Source organism: Vigna umbellata, chromosome 11 (assembly GCF_029865625.1).
Source record: "Vigna umbellata cultivar VRB3 chromosome 11, Vumbellata_1.0, whole genome shotgun sequence".
NCBI classification, from domain to species: Eukaryota; Viridiplantae; Streptophyta; class Magnoliopsida; order Fabales; family Fabaceae; genus Vigna; species Vigna umbellata.
The window spans coordinates 4,783,048-4,798,856 of record NC_142175.1 but is presented as its reverse complement, the minus strand read 5'-3'; the positions used below and the strand labels follow the sequence as shown (position 1 = coordinate 4,798,856).

The 15,809-nt window shown below is 30.1% G+C and overlaps 2 protein-coding genes across 4 annotated transcripts; one reads left to right on the top strand and one right to left on the bottom strand.

The window, feature by feature from the left end:
* Positions 1–399: 399 nt before the first annotated feature.
* Positions 400–2,998, bottom strand: LOC148190825 (uncharacterized). Of its 2 annotated transcripts, XM_088101628.1 has the most exons (5): positions 2,860–2,998; positions 2,299–2,463; positions 2,157–2,182; positions 1,235–2,071; positions 400–1,150 (listed from the first exon to the last, which is right to left on the bottom strand). In XM_088101628.1, the coding sequence occupies exon 5, from the start codon at positions 1,068–1,070 to the stop codon at positions 522–524; it is 549 nt and encodes a 182-aa protein (XP_087957754.1). In that variant the 5' UTR covers positions 1,071–1,150; positions 1,235–2,071; positions 2,157–2,182; positions 2,299–2,463; positions 2,860–2,998; the 3' UTR covers positions 400–521. The 2 variants fall into 2 exon arrangements, with proteins under 2 accessions (XP_087957754.1, XP_087957753.1); XM_088101627.1 differs by having other exon boundaries at positions 2,157–2,463.
* On the top strand, positions 2,476–10,972 carry LOC124838582 (uncharacterized). Of its 2 annotated transcripts, none has more exons than XM_047314223.2 (3): positions 2,476–3,265; positions 4,255–4,452; positions 10,475–10,972. In XM_047314223.2, the coding sequence occupies exons 1-3, from the start codon at positions 2,800–2,802 to the stop codon at positions 10,810–10,812; spliced, it is 1,002 nt and encodes a 333-aa protein (XP_047170179.2). In that variant the 5' UTR covers positions 2,476–2,799; the 3' UTR covers positions 10,813–10,972. The 2 variants fall into 2 exon arrangements, with proteins under 2 accessions (XP_047170179.2, XP_047170180.2); XM_047314224.2 differs by having other exon boundaries at positions 2,479–3,265; positions 4,264–4,452.
* The last annotated feature ends 4,837 nt before the right edge of the window (positions 10,973–15,809 follow it).

The following is a 15,809-nucleotide window of genomic DNA, read 5'->3' as shown; positions in this document are numbered from 1 at the left end:
GCTGTGACAATGTCTCCAACTCCAAAATGATCAGAATGCAAATAGGTGTTGTAATTATGAAGAGTAAACACATGACGATTTTGTGGACGTCTCCTATAATCAATAGGAATATGGTGTTGTGGACAATTTCAAATTCATCAATCCACAATGCCTTACACATAATTTGTACCTTCAAATATATGATATCATAACAAATTTTATTTACCGCGTATAATGGACTGAAATGAATCCTCTTAACAACACCGGACAACCTTTTCTCAAAGTACATAAAAATTGTACTAGCAAATAACACCACCTACGCAATGAAAATTGTAGAAATTATTAACATAACCACCAACATTAAACATAAAGCAATGTCACATAATAGTTACCATGTTATCAACGTATTTGGTTGGCGCTAAAGTATAACATGAAGTTGTGCTCAAGCTCTACCCAATTATTTCACATACAACCCTAAAAAATAAATATTATTCAATCAGAAACAATCACCTTTCACCAATGACAAATACAATTTTCATCAATTACTTGTGTACACTGTCTCTTACGCTGACTGCATAGTACAATTGGTCAACATCGACAGTAGTGGTTGGATCACCAACAAAACTACGCAAAGGGGGGATCGCCAATGGTATCACCTCCCCTTCATCATCATCACCATCATCATCAATTTCAATACAAACACTTGGATGATGAGATGCTGAAACTTTCTCATCTTCATACTTAGGTTCGTCATCCCCTGGTTGTTCATTAAATGCACCTGCATGGTCTTCAACAGCTCCACCAATAGCTTCTTCATCAAATCCATCATCACCTCCACCTGTAGGTGCTTCATGACCTCTACCACCAACTTCTTCATCATTACCACATGGAGCTTCTTCATTAAAGATTGGAGTTTGACAAATTTCAATTAACTCCCTCGTACGAACTCCAATCTTGACATTCAATGTTATGATATTTTGATTATTTTTCCTCATTCTCTCCTCAGCACTTGCTTCCCAAGTGTCGTCATCGGAGCTTTTATCATCTGCTTCCTCAACCCTGCATCGTTCAGCCAACGATCCTTCACCCATCCCTCGTCATCCATGTGGAAAGTAGCATGGATTTTGGGCAATTGAAGATCTTGCTTACTTACATACCACTCGAGATTTAACTATACCAAACACAAACAACAAAATTAGGGAAATACGACCATCAATAATTAAAAAAAACATATAACAAAAGTTGAAAGACTTACATCTCCGGTTTGAAAGATATGTTCAATTTTTTTGGTCCTTGAGTTATATGGGAACCATCGCAATATGCGCGGGAACCTCCCGTGAGAGGCATGACCATGCAAAGAAAGTCTTTCAACCGCCCAAGCCTACAATATCAAAATAAATAGTGACTCATATTTTACAATGTTGTCCATTCCATTGACTTAAACAATTATAAATCATGTTACCTGCAACACGACCACATTGCCACTAAGACTCAATGACTGGGCGATAAGTCCCGACATTATTTTCTTCATACATTTATTTAAATTATGTACAATATGTTTATGTACACCGGTGCCCCAATCGTATAGACACAAATTGTCTAAGTCATCTAACACTGGACAAGGCATGTTAGAAACATAGACAAACTTCCTAGGAAAATAAAATGCAACCAAACACACTAATATATATAACCTACATACTACATCAACCTCAATGTTTTGATCCTGGACAATCACATTAAACATGTCAATCAACTCCTTCAAAGTAGTGGTTTTTGGATTGAACATTTGACCAACCAATCCAACTACTGATTCATCAAAAGGGATGTCTAAACCACCTTTTTCTAAATCTGTGCTCATGAACGCATCAAAAACCGTAAATGGGACCAATTGTTGACTAACTCTAAAACTAACATCGTGCCCAGCCTAGCGACACACCATCACCTTCAATAATTTCAAATTGACCTCCAAAGGGCTCAGAATATGCAAACACCACCTAAATGGAGTCATCCTAATGCGCTCTGCATGACCCTTTCCTAGTAAGCGATTCATTTCAACAATGGTGGATGAATCCATCGAGGTACGAAGGCACCACTACACAAAATTAACAAAACATGATTATTAACTAAAATTCAGAGGATAACACATCATCTATAAAAAAAATTACATTTCATCTTACATTTCCTTTTTGGGCTGCCATTGGACCTGTAGTTATAAGATAAACAAAACAACAATCCACAATGACAAGATGGTTAGGGTTAGCGAAACACAAAAACGACTATGCTGGAAAACATGGTTAACGTTCGCGCAGTTCTACTTACTAAAAAACACGACAGCGAGAAGGCATAATACCAATGCTCGACAGGGACGTCGAAGACAGCTTCAATATTGCACAACACGGAGGTCCAAAACACCGAGAAGGCACAATACCAACCTTCCACTAGAAAGTGAAGCAGTAGGGTTTGAACACAGGAGAATTGAGATAACTAGAGAGATGAGAGAACGAGAGATGAGAGAACGCGAGAGATGAGAAAACGCAAGAGATGACAGAGAATAACTGCGAATGAAAGAAGAATCGGGAAAGCACAAAACGAAATTTCGTAAATTTCCCTTTCGATCAATTGTATCACTATTTTTTTTTTAAATTCGACCAATCCAAAACCGCCACATGGGTTGTCAAATAGTTGGCAAACATCCGTTGTTAAATAAATGTTTTCGTATATAAAATATAATCTAGAAAATATGATTTTAGGTTTCCTATTTCCTTCATATTAGAATGTGAATGAAGATTAAAATAAACATTTAATTGGAGCAGTTGAACAATGCAATTTAAAACCATTTTCTTGGTAGTTGCTGCTTACAATATTGTAAATAGACTTTACCTTTTCCACTGCGCCTCCTCCATTTTTCAACCACTAATAAAAACCACGCATTCCTTTGCCAAACGCAGACTCCTTCATCAATTGCAGCACTTCTTCATCAACATGACACGGTCAACGATTTCACCGTCTCCGATCTTCATCTCCTTCACGCTCCTGTTCATCACTTTTGCGTGCGCCACATCGTCGTTGAACGCAATCGAGAACTTCAAACCGAAAGGTTCCGACGGATTCACGGTTCCAAGCCATGTAGAGGAACAGGGAGAAGAATCGGTAAAAGAGTATTTGGATAGCGTATTCAAAAACGCACTCTTCGGAAGCGATTCTACTGAAACGGTGCAGAATAAGGAAGCATATCCACATAGCTATGCCATCGAAGCAGAGAGCAATACACAGATTAAGGAGGAGGGTACGTGAATAAGTAATTCTGGAATTTTTTGGGTTCTTATTTGTCTAAGAAGTTTTATTGCTATTTTTTTATGGGTTCAATGTTGATTATCTTTTAGCAATAAAATTACTGCTAGGTATAGATTTTATTACAGTGTAAAGTAATATCATCATGATTTTAATTTAAAATAATTATTATAAATTTTAAAATATTATTATTTAAAATTTACAATATTATTATTTAATGACATTTTAATTTTCATGTAATAAAAAAACTATAATTTTATTATAAAATTTTAAATTTTCTTAATCAAATAAAATTTTAATAATTATTAGGTGTTTTTATTAGAAGAAAATTAATGTTAATGTATAATTAATTCTTAAAATAATTATTTTGTAAATTTTAAATTATAATTTTTTAAAAATTAAATTATATATTAATATTAATTTTTATTTTATTTGATTATTTAATTATTAACAAAATATAAATTAAAGCTTTATATTAAAATTTAAAATTTTAATATATTAAAAACAAAATATGTCAATATTTATTCTACTTAATTAAATATTTGGTTTTATATAGTTGAATGATAATATAATTTTTTAAAATTTATTTTTTTAATTAGTTTAATTTCTTAAACAAATTAACAACAATAATAAAAGGGTCACTGATTAAATAATTTTATTAAAATAGTTAGATTCTTTTTATTAGTTCCATCAAATAATTGAAACAAATTGGAAGTAAAAATTACTATATGAAAAAAATTGGAAATATCATTCCGTTTGAGTTTGATTTCAAAATAATAAAATAATTAGCCGTTTCGGGATACATATACAGTGTTTATATATAAAAATCTACCACTGAAAAATAATATTAAATTTTATATATATGTTATTTAGTCCTTTTAAATATAATTAGATTATAGTAAAAGTTATGTGAGTATAATAAAATCATATATTGAATTATTTTTCTGCTATAAAAGTTATATATATGTATATAGTAAATTTCAGTGGATGCAGAACCTAGGCTGATAATTCCGAAACACATAGAAGACGAGGGACCAGAAGCGATCAAAAAATATTTGGATGACTTATTCAGCAAAGCACTCTTTGGCACTGATTCAACTCAAACAGGGCAAAATCAGGAACCGCATCAACATAGCAATTCCATTCAACTTGACAGCAAAACACACATTAAGCAAGAAGACGGTAAATCTCTATTTATTATATCTTTTCTTAACTTTGTAAAATAAACTTATTCTTTTCAAAAACTTTTTCTTAAAGATTTCTAGAACAGAACAAAAAAGTAAAATCTGCATGAATTTAAGCTATTCATAAATTATTTTTTAAATCAGCATGAATTTAAGCTTATTCATATCTATAGAAATAAGCTATTCATAAATTATTTTTTAGACCAGTTTTTTATTGTTTATATAAATTTTTAATTTTGATTTATAACAAATCAATTTTAATTTGTTATATTAATCACACTAAACACTGATCTAGAAATATCTGATTAAGTTTTGAATAGGTAGGTTATATAGTCAGTTGCATTAAGAGTTTTGGTTACTGAAACTATAAGTTGTTCTCGGACCAAGTTAATTTAAAAGTGACTTTTATTATGATGATTACTAACTTATGAACAAGTTTCCCTGCGTTGAATTGAGTTAGGAATGACTTATTCTAAATTCTTAACTACTATGAAAAGTTACGTGGATGACCTTTTAAGAGATGTAATGAATCAAAATACGAAAAATAAAAATTACTTAGTCTTTTGGTCCAATTTTAGTCAAAAAGTTTTAATTAAGCAGGTTCTTTTAATTAATTTTTAATTTTTGAACCGCAAACACATGTTAATTCTTAATTTTTTTTTAATTATTTTATTTTGTTTTAAGTCATAATACTGATATATGCTAACACTGGCATGTAATTAAAAAAATAAAAAAAATAGAAACTGCAATGATTTAAAATAAAAAAAGACTAATTAAGTTTTAAAATAATATAAAAGCAAATCTACAATAATTTTGGAAGTATTTAAAAAATGAGATTGTTTTATTTATTTATTTATTATGTAACATTTCAATATATAACATTAACATTTACACTAAAAGAAAAATATCACAAATTTCATAATCGAGAATTGTTAGTAGACTAAAAACATATAAATAAATGATGGGTTAAATATGTTTTTAGTCCCTTAAGTATCAGACGATTTTGTTTTTAGTCCCAACTCAGAACTTTGATGGTTTTTAGTCCTTATTGTTTTGAAACTCTGACTATTAGTCCTTAAAATTGGACGGTGTTAAGTTTTTGTAGAGGTGGCAAACGGCGTTGCCACGTGAAATACCAGCTGCCCTCTTCTCTTTCTGCCACGTTCTTGATTGAAATCAAATTAACAAATAGGGTTCTTAATTGGGCAATTAGGGATCTTAATTGGGGCAAAGTAAATTTTTTCAATTGGAGAAAATTTCACGAGCACTGGAACGAAAGGGAACAAAATATGAATGAGAAAGTCTTCAACCTGCCACCCAGGAAGAGTCTCTATCAAATACTCCGATATGCTGCTAGCGTCGGTGGAAGCCGCTGCTTCAACACCAACCTTACTGACGGTGGAAGATAAAGGTAATGTTTTTTTATGAGAAACGTCGAAAAGAGAATCAGGGGCGGAGTTTGAAGGAGAAGGGGTTTCTTGCGATGAAGAAGAAGCAGAAAGTTTAACACCAGCGAGAAGGAACCTATCATTCGCAGATTGAATCGACATGTCACACTCTCTGCACAGAACTTGAAGGCTCTTCTCTCCTACGACAACGCAGAAAAGAATCAATCTTCAACAATTTCAAACATCTGAAAAAACAGTTTCCTTTTTCATTTCTGTTTTGTTCGTTTAATCAGTTACTAACCTGACAAACATTGCAGATAGGGTGTTGTCTGGGTCGAAGAAGAGAGAAACGCTTGTGTTTGGAGGCTAGTTTGTTTGCGTGGTGATGCACCGTTTCATCACACCCACCGTTTCTTAAGAACCCTAATTAACTTTGCCCCAATTAAGAACCCTAATTGCCCAATTAAGAATCCTAATTGTTAATTTGATTTCAATCAAGAACGTGGCAGAAAGAGAAGAGGGCAGCTGGTATTTTACGTGGCAACGCCGTTTGCCACCTCTACGAAAACTTAACACCGTCCAATTTTAAGGACTAATAGTCAGAGTTTCAAAACAATAAGGACTAAAAACCATCAAAGTTCTGAGTAGGGACTAAAAACAAAATCGTCTGATACTTAAGGGACTAAAACATATTTAACTCATAAATGATTTATCATCATCTAAAACTATAACTATAATCAAATTTTTATATACTAGGGTTTCTATTTCTAATAACATATAAACTTTCAACTTAAGATTCATAAAAAATATATATGCAAAAGCTACTAAAACTAAGCATCTACATCCTTTATTCCCAGTACCTGTTCAACTGAGACTTCACTAATCAGGTGATTATTACCAAAGAAAAAATCAAACAAAACACAAGCAAACAAGTAAGCTAATTTTAAAAGTGTTATTCACACTTGAATATAAATCACAAACATGTTCAACTGAGACTTCACTAATTAGGTGATTATTACCATAGAAAAAATCAAACAAAACACAAGCAAACAAGTAAGCTAATTTTAAAAGAGTTATTCACACTTGAATATAAATCACAAACATGTATTTCTAATATCAAGTCAATAATAACAAGCACAACTTAATACACACTTCTAACACTAGACCTGACCTTTCGGATACATATATTAATCTTGAATACTGAGGGAACCTGCACATGTGTGGTGAAACAACATACTCCAACTCTCTACACAAGATTAGTTTGTCAAACACCTATGGTCAATCTGACCCGATGCTAAGGACCATTTGCCACTCCTCATCACATAACCATCCCACTCTACTTGAGCTCGAATAACTATTGGAGTCAAAAAACATTCCCCCATTTCAAAGCTCCTACACCAATATATACACAAACCATCTATAAGGGTCTTTCCCATGGCACCCCTTTTTACATGCTTAACAAATCATCTTAGAGAAAAGAACACAAAACTCATCGTCATCATATATCATACATAATCATATACATGATATTGTTTCTAATGCATATTATAAACCAATTCATACTTCATAATAAGTATTATAAACCAATCATTCAAACAATCACATATATTGAACACATCTTAAGAAGTATATAAAAACTTAGTTGAAAATTCTGATATTTTTGTTCAGCCACTAAATCTGCTCACTTAACTAAAAGTGTTTGGCAACCCACTCGCTTAGCCCCATGGCTCGCTTTGCGAATACAGAAATAGTGAGTTCTCCTCGCTCAACGATTACACTCGCTCAGCTAGATATAGTTCTACTCGCTCATTGGATACACTCGCTCAACAAGACTGCAGAATTATGCAGCATCAAAACTACATAATTTGCGCCCTTAACCTCTCATGACCTATCCTAAACACTTTTACCAACTTCTAATACTTTTAGATTTGATTCTAAACTACTATGGACCTAAAAAAATGTGTATAATCCAACTTAAACTAGTTCTTAACTATTTTACAAGATTTTAACTTAAAACAACTAAAACCTCATCTTAAAGACCAAAATTGAATTCTACAAGTTTTAGCTCATATTTAAACTACTTAGGGTTCTAAAAAAGTCCAAAATGACTCAACCACAAACATCAACTCCTCCAATAAACAAGTTTTAGCTCATATTTAAGTTACTATTTCTAAAATTCACTACTCTAAACCTCTAAAATACACTTAAAAATCGTTCAAAACATAACCAATTGTCTACTACTCCATTCTAAAAGAAAACCTATCAATTCACAACTCAAATAAGTTCCAATTAACCATACAATAAAACCTAACTCATCATTTTTCCAGACCAATATTTCTCAAGTTCACTTGTTAAAACTCCCCCTCCCCTCACCACCATTTTAAATCAAAATTGACATGTAAATAATCTTAATACTTCCTTCTCAACATTTCACTCAAATGAACATCACCAACATTTGAAACCACAAAATTTCATAACCAACTCAATTCAAACATAATCATTATAGTCCAACATCCATCAAAGTATCAAACATCCAAAAGCTAATTACAAATATGAAAAATCACAATTTCTACTAAAATATATATGCCTATTTCCAACCAAGCCAACAAAATGTACGACCAATCTTAAATCATATCCATCATATAAAAATAAAATCAACACAAAGTCACTAGTTTCCCTTATCTTAAAGAGAACTACCAAGCTCTAAGAACGCACCATAGTTTCTTCAAGCACAACGAACTCTAAAATTGCCTAAAAACCACAGAATTTGATCCAAATCAACCATTAGGACCAATGATCCTAGAAGAACAACAAAGAGCGCTAGAATTTCACATAAAATTAGAAATTTGGTTCACATGCGAGAAAGAACCTATATTAGAAAAAGAGTAAAAACTAACTTACTCTTTTTAGAAAACTGATAAGATGAATGGATAGGTATCACTGTCGTGATTTCTTAGACACTTCCTAATCGTCAAAGAAGTGACTCAAGTGTTAGAAAATTTAGAGAGAAGGAAGATGAAATCTAGAAAAGGAACTTTAAATCGATGGTACGTGTTTAAAGAAATGAAATGTATTTATGAAATTCTATTTATATTATTGAATTATTTAAATATTAAAATACCCAGTTTCATTATTTTAAAACATCTATCACTTCTAATACTTCATTTTATAGATGATCACATATTCAGTTTTTTTATATCTTAAAAGATTTAATTGCTTAATATACCACTCATACAACTAAATATGAGAAAATAGTTCACAACTTCAAGGACTTAAATATTTTAGTTTAAAGTCACTTGAAGTATTTATATCTAGATCAAGGATTGTTTTTTTTTTGGCAATACAAGTGTTTTAGCCTGCTTGTCAGCAACTCACCCAAAGTAGGGGCGCTTCTTTATTCACCCCAATTTCTCTTTCTGCACTTTCATAATTAGAAAATGTCCATTTTACCCTTCACTCAACAGTAGAAAACTTAACCCTAATTTTCTATTCACATTTCGTTCTCGCACCTCCCTCCCCATCTGTCAAAGGCCTCTGGAATTGGTCTTCCTGGAGATGAGTGTGTGCAAGTACACTCCTTGGAAGAAGAAGAGTAGGACTTCTAAGTTGCATATGGAAAAAGAAAATAAGAATCCAAAATTTTTTTATGAAATATTTAATTCAAAAAATATTTTTATACGTTTTTAGAAGATATTTTTGAGTTCAAAAATTTCTTTTAGAACATTTAAGAAAAAAATATTCTAAATTAGGTGTTCTGAAAAATATTTTTGAAATACTTATTTTCAAAAAATATTTTTATATTCTAATTTAGCTATTGAAGGTATTTTTAGATAACTCAATTATGAATATAAAAATATTTTTTTTAGAATATTACGAGACAATTTTTGAAAATATTTTTCAAAACATTTATTTTAGAATGTTTCGAAAGATATTTTCTAGGTTTAAAAATATTTTTTAAAACATCTAATGCGGAGTGTATTTTGTATATTTTTTGGATTAAGTATTTTAAAAGGTATCTTTTGAATTTGAAAATATTCTTCGAAACATTTAATTTAGAAAATTTTGAATGAAAAATGAAATGAATGATTTTTCATTATAATTTTAATGAGAAGTAATTTGGAATTTATAGGTTTTGTTGGGTTGAACAAAAAAAGAAGGACATTCATAGGAACCCTCCAAACTAGACGGTATTGGGTGGTCCCTTACGGTTAAAAAAAGTTGAGAGTTGTGATTCGTCAGTGAAAGAGTGGAATAATCCATCAACTTAATTTCGTAATAAATATATATATTTATAGAAATTAAACATGACATCCGAGTACAATTTAAATAAAGGATTGGTATTATATTAAATCTAAAATTTTAAAACAATAAATTTGTAAATGTTTTCTTGAGAATCGAAGTGTGAGTTTAAGTCTCATATTGAATAAAAATGAAAAAAGTAGAACACTATATAAAATGTAAAAGACTCGTTAACTTATTGTTTGTGAATTCATTATATGATTAAACTCAGATCTCATTGGTGTTTTTATCTTCTTAGTGAACCTTTTTCTCGATAGACCTAATATTTTTTATTTTAACTTTTTAATTTTTATCTAATTTAATAATTAATTACTTTGTGTGTGTTTTGTACAGGTAAGAAGATGGAGGACGAAGATAAATTATTTAATAAAGTGTGTAAATTGAGAAAGGAAGAAGAATTGGTAAATGATGATATTGCAGTGAATGTTAACCTTGAGATAGTGGGTGATGGAGAGTATGTTCTTGAGATTAAGAGGGTGAATCGAAGTTCAAAGAATGAGGATGAAGTAGAAAGGGCTAAGCATTTGGCTCAAAATGGAGCAATGTTGTTACATTACGGAGAGATTCTTCAAGACATGGGAGAAAAATTGATTACCCAATCCCAGGCATTGCTTTACTCTGTTTTTAATATGTCTGCACCTCCTAAATTCAACTCTCATGATCAATCATAGAAATTGTGTACACCTTCACTTTGTTATTTTTAATGCTAACTATAAGGACACTACGAATTTAGTAGCTTTTTAATTTAGTCTATGGTTTGTATTTAACAAAATATAAAAATATCTTAAAATTATAATTTGTTTCATCTCTAAATTCAAGTCCTTTATTTCATTTTAGTTTTTCACTATATTGTAATTAATATTATAACTGAAGGTACGTGTTCATGATAATTTTTTTTTTACGAATTCAATAATTAATAAAGTCAGAATAATCTCTTCAAATTCTTAATTTAATACTCTCTTTCTAACAATACATCAAATAGTGATTTCTCCTTATACATACTACACAACAGTTCATATACAACAAACGTTCAATCGTAATATTCAGACCTATTATGTAACACATTATCTTTTGATGTACATAACATAAAAATAATATTAATTATTACTTATATTTTACTTTTTTATTGACTTAAATATATAGTTTACATCCTTCAAGAATAAATTTGAATTTTTTCTATTTGTTGTAAATTATTTTTCATAATTATGTATAAGCCTCTAAAATTTCTTAAAATTACAAATTGACATCTATATATATTTTCTAATGATTACAAATTGATCCTTAATTATTTTTAAGTATTTGCATCTTAGTTATTGATTTTTTTATAATTGCAATTTAGTCCCTTATTAAGTTTTTTTAATTGCAAGTACATCCCAATCAACTAATCACATTGTTTTTTTACAAATACTTCAAAATTTGAATGAAAATTATTCATTCAATATAAAATTATTAAATTTGTATTTGTTTCTCATATGAATTTAAACTAAAAGTTCTAATACTTTTGGATTGTACGTAATTATGTTATAAATTTCATCATTAATAAAATTCATGGAAATTTTCTAAAATCTTGGAAAAATGAAAATCAATCAAGATAAACCATCAATAGTCTATGGAAATAGACGTTAGAATGCATTAAAATAATTTCAACTATTGTTGTATTGAAATATATTATATTAGGTTTATCAAGGGATTAAAATAACAAAATTGTGTATTCAAATGTATCAACTCAAGCATGTTGTTTGGTCCCAATTAAAAACAATATAAATAAGTGGACCAAACCTATTTTTATAACAAATTTCGTACCCATGATGGAAAACTACTGAGTAGGCTTCAACTATTGAGTATGTCCAAACTCTTATTTCCATGGGTCAAGCTGAATTGTAAATAATTAGAACATGTTTATTTTGGGTCTTGATTTTGAGAAAAGTCATTTAGTTTTCTTTGAACCTTATATTTAAGCCTTGTTTTTGGGGTATGAAGGAGACTTAACCTTGTAATGAAGGAGGTAGTCACAAAAGAAGTAATGAAATTGCTTGAGGTATGAATGATCTATCCAATATCTGACAGTCCTTGGGTGAGTCCAGTTCAAGTTGTACCGAAGAAAGAAGGGATGCCAATTATTGATAATGAAAAGAACGAATAGATACCCTACAGTCACAGGATGGAGAATGTGCATAGACTATAGAAAACTTAATCAAGCTATAAGGAAATACCATTTCCCATTTCCTTTTGTAGATCAAATGATGGAAAGATTGACCAGTCAAGAATATTATTTCTTTCTTGATGGATACTCTGACTACAATAAATAGTTGTGCATCCTCAAGAACAAGAAAAGGAAACTTTCACTTGTCATTTTGGTGTCTTTTCTTATAGGAAAATTCCATTCAGATTGTGCAATGCTCTAGCCACATTTCAAAGATGTATGCTAGCCATTTATGCTGATTTGGTTGAGAAAATCATAGAGGTATTTATGGATGATTTCTGTGTATATGGTAGTTCATTGGATACATGCTTAAACAACCTTGACATTGTGTTGAAAAGATACATAGAAACTCATTTTGTGCTAAACTGGACAAAAATTCCATTTCATGGTCAAGGAAGGGATTGTTTTAGGTCATAATTTTAGAAAAAGAAATTGAAGTTGACCTAGTCACAGTGGAGGTTATCTCAAAATTAGCTCTATCTTTCAATGTAAGAGGAATAAAGAGTTTACTAGGCTATTGAAATAACTTTTAGTCATTATTTATGGCTTGAAAAAGTTCAAATCATGTAAAATTGGTTGAGACACACATGCTTCTCAACCAAACATTACAAACACATGCAAGTATTTCATCCAAACAACTCATCTTCTAACTTATCATCATTATCATTTTTAATCATCTAGATAAAATTAAAACTTAATCAACACATAAACAATGCAAAAAATAGAAACCTATTATTTTCATGTTAGTGTCCAACACCTCATGTCTCATTTAACAAGACTTACACAAAAGTGAAAGTCGTCCAACTTCTTATTTTCTCAAACAGTGGGACGTCACATATACACATGTCGCCTAATGACTCAAAACTCACGCCCAACAAAACTCAAACACAAAAAAGTCACTCTTTCAATATCTTCTGATCGAAGTATACTACACAACCACTTACCAACTTTCTCAATTAATTTAACTGCTCTTAACTTATCATATACTTAACTAATTTTCATCTTATCTCAAAGATTCCAACAACATTCCCAACATCCTCATGTTAAAAATAAAATACATTCAACTTACTGAAAGACTAGTTCTACTAAAAGTTCAATTTATGCAACATTAAGATATTAACTCTCTAAATTTTACCGTCTAACCAAAGCACTTGAAAAAAACTCTTTAATTTTTCAATTCACTTATACAATTATTTTCAAAACTGAATTAATTTCGGTTGAATCATCAACATTCATAAAACTTACGTATACACCGAAAATTTTTCCAATGCCTCCATTTAACCTACAATTTCATTTTGAACATAAATAATCAAACCAAAATTCCAATTACATCAAACTACTGTACAAAATTACATCCTAAAATTCATCCTTTAAAGCTCATTTTAAACCCCCTTCTCACAATTTATGAATTTTATCAACAAAATATTTATTCTCACACCCTATAACAATATAATCATACCTTAATTCTCCTCTCATAATTTCATAAAGCTTAGCTTGCAACCATATCTATCACACTTACTAAAACCATAAAATAAAGGTCATAAAACTTATCTTCTCCACACCAAATATTTAACCACCAACGCATCTATCAAATATTTAACCACCAACGCATATATAAAATAACATCCCGCACGCGCAAATAATAAAGTAAAATAAATCCGTAGAAACTTTATCTATCACTAGCCAAATAAAAGAACTCCTAAGACATGATTAATTGCGTCTTTATAACTAATAACTAAAGCTTTACAAGAGAAGGAAAAAGTTGTGAAATTTAGCTTCAGCACGTCCTTATCATCCTGAAGTCAATTCTTTTTAAGTTCAAACTAATTTACAACGAGTTATATTGGTAAAATAGATCTATTTTTACCGTTTTATTCCAAGTTAAGCTAGTTTAGAATGTTGTATTTTCTGCTAAATCCATGTGGATACAACACTTATTATACTACAAACTACCTAATATACTTGTTGAAAAAATTGATTGTTTTGTAGTATCAAGAGGTTTTTTACGCCATTGTCGAAGATTTGTGTCAAGAAAAATATTGTTTCAAACCAGGTTATAATAAAACTATTAATGGGCTAATGCCATTTTAGTTCAAATGATGGAGTTGTGGTGGAGTTTGCATAGCCTGAGCAAGAGGTGGATAATCATGATAATATTTGTGTTGTGAAAGGATTTTTCTTGTTAAGAATCTTGATGGTAGTGTGCCAATAGAATCTGATTCCTTGGTTATATCTCTTTTAGAAGATGTCACTTTCTTTGTTAATAGTTTGGAGGGTTCACAACATTTACATTCAATTCATAGTTGTTTAGTGGCTCTTTTTGAGCCTTTAACATCTAAGGTGCTCAATTTATGAAAGAATTGAAAATAATTTCTAAATTGACTAGAATGGTTAATGAGAAGGAAGATTCTAATACTGAAGAAGATGGTGAGTTAATTCAAACCAAAGAAAACTAATAACAAATAATCTAATTCAAAATAGTTTTTCTATAACGTAATTTTGTCATGGATTTGGTATAGTCGGTCATGTTTTTCTTTCTTTCTATAATATTTTTTAATAAAATATTTATGTAATGATACAGGAGTGAACTTATTTGAAAATATAATATATTTATTAAGTTTAATATATGTAACCGTGATTAATGAAAATATAACTTCTATACTCTATATTTATATATTAAAATATGTAATCAATTAAAATGTAATAAATGAAATATAATGTATTTATTAAATTTAATTAATATATAATTATGATTGTCAAATATATAACGTTTAATATAACTTCATATAATTAATATACAACTACACAAAAGTTAGTTACAAAGATCAGTGCATTTGCCCCACCCAATTTTTAAGGAGTTCAAAGAGATTTTTCAAAAATTAATTACTACAAATATCAGTTCATTGCCCCACCCAATTTTCAAGGAGTTCAAAGAGATTTTTCACTCTATTTAAACAAGCAGCTGAATGTTGATTGAACCAACATTAGAAAGAAAAAACATTGAGAGTAAAGTTTATTACTTTGATATACCAGAATTATTAAAAATGACTAAGTTTTTCTTTTCACAAATAGTTGCCTTGATCCTTATCATTTCAGGTTTGATGATTTCCCAATTTCTAATATTTTTTCAATGTTAAATTGTTCATTGATCAATGGTTTATTCTAATTCTATCTTGCATTTTTCAGTTATTTCAGGAATAAGCGGAGTAAATGTCAAAAGATGTGAAAAATTAATACAGCCCACAAACTGCACCATCGAAAAATGTCGATCAGATTGCTCCAACATGTTTAAAAGCTTATTAGAACCGTTTGGAGAATGCGTTCAAAACACTAAGACTAATACTTATGAATGTTTTTGCTTCTATGATTGTAATGCAACACCACATTTGGTGTAAACCTAGGCAGTGATAATATGTACCCAGCCAAAGAGGGTGAGAGAAATAAGATTTCTAGAATTAATCAATA

Coding starts and splice junctions, on each gene's coding strand:
- LOC148190825 (XM_088101627.1), bottom strand. CDS start 1,070: ATGGGTGAAGGATCGTTGGCTGAACGATGCAGGGTTGAGGAAGCAGAT.
- LOC124838582 (XM_047314223.2), top strand. CDS start 2,800: ATGCAATTTAAAACCATTTTCTTGGTAGTTGCTGCTTACAATATTGTA. Junction 3,266..4,254: donor TACACAGATTAAGGAGGAGG/GTACGTGAATAA, acceptor AGTAAATTTCAG/TGGATGCAGAACCTAGGCTG. Junction 4,453..10,474: donor ACACATTAAGCAAGAAGACG/GTAAATCTCTAT, acceptor TGTTTTGTACAG/GTAAGAAGATGGAGGACGAA.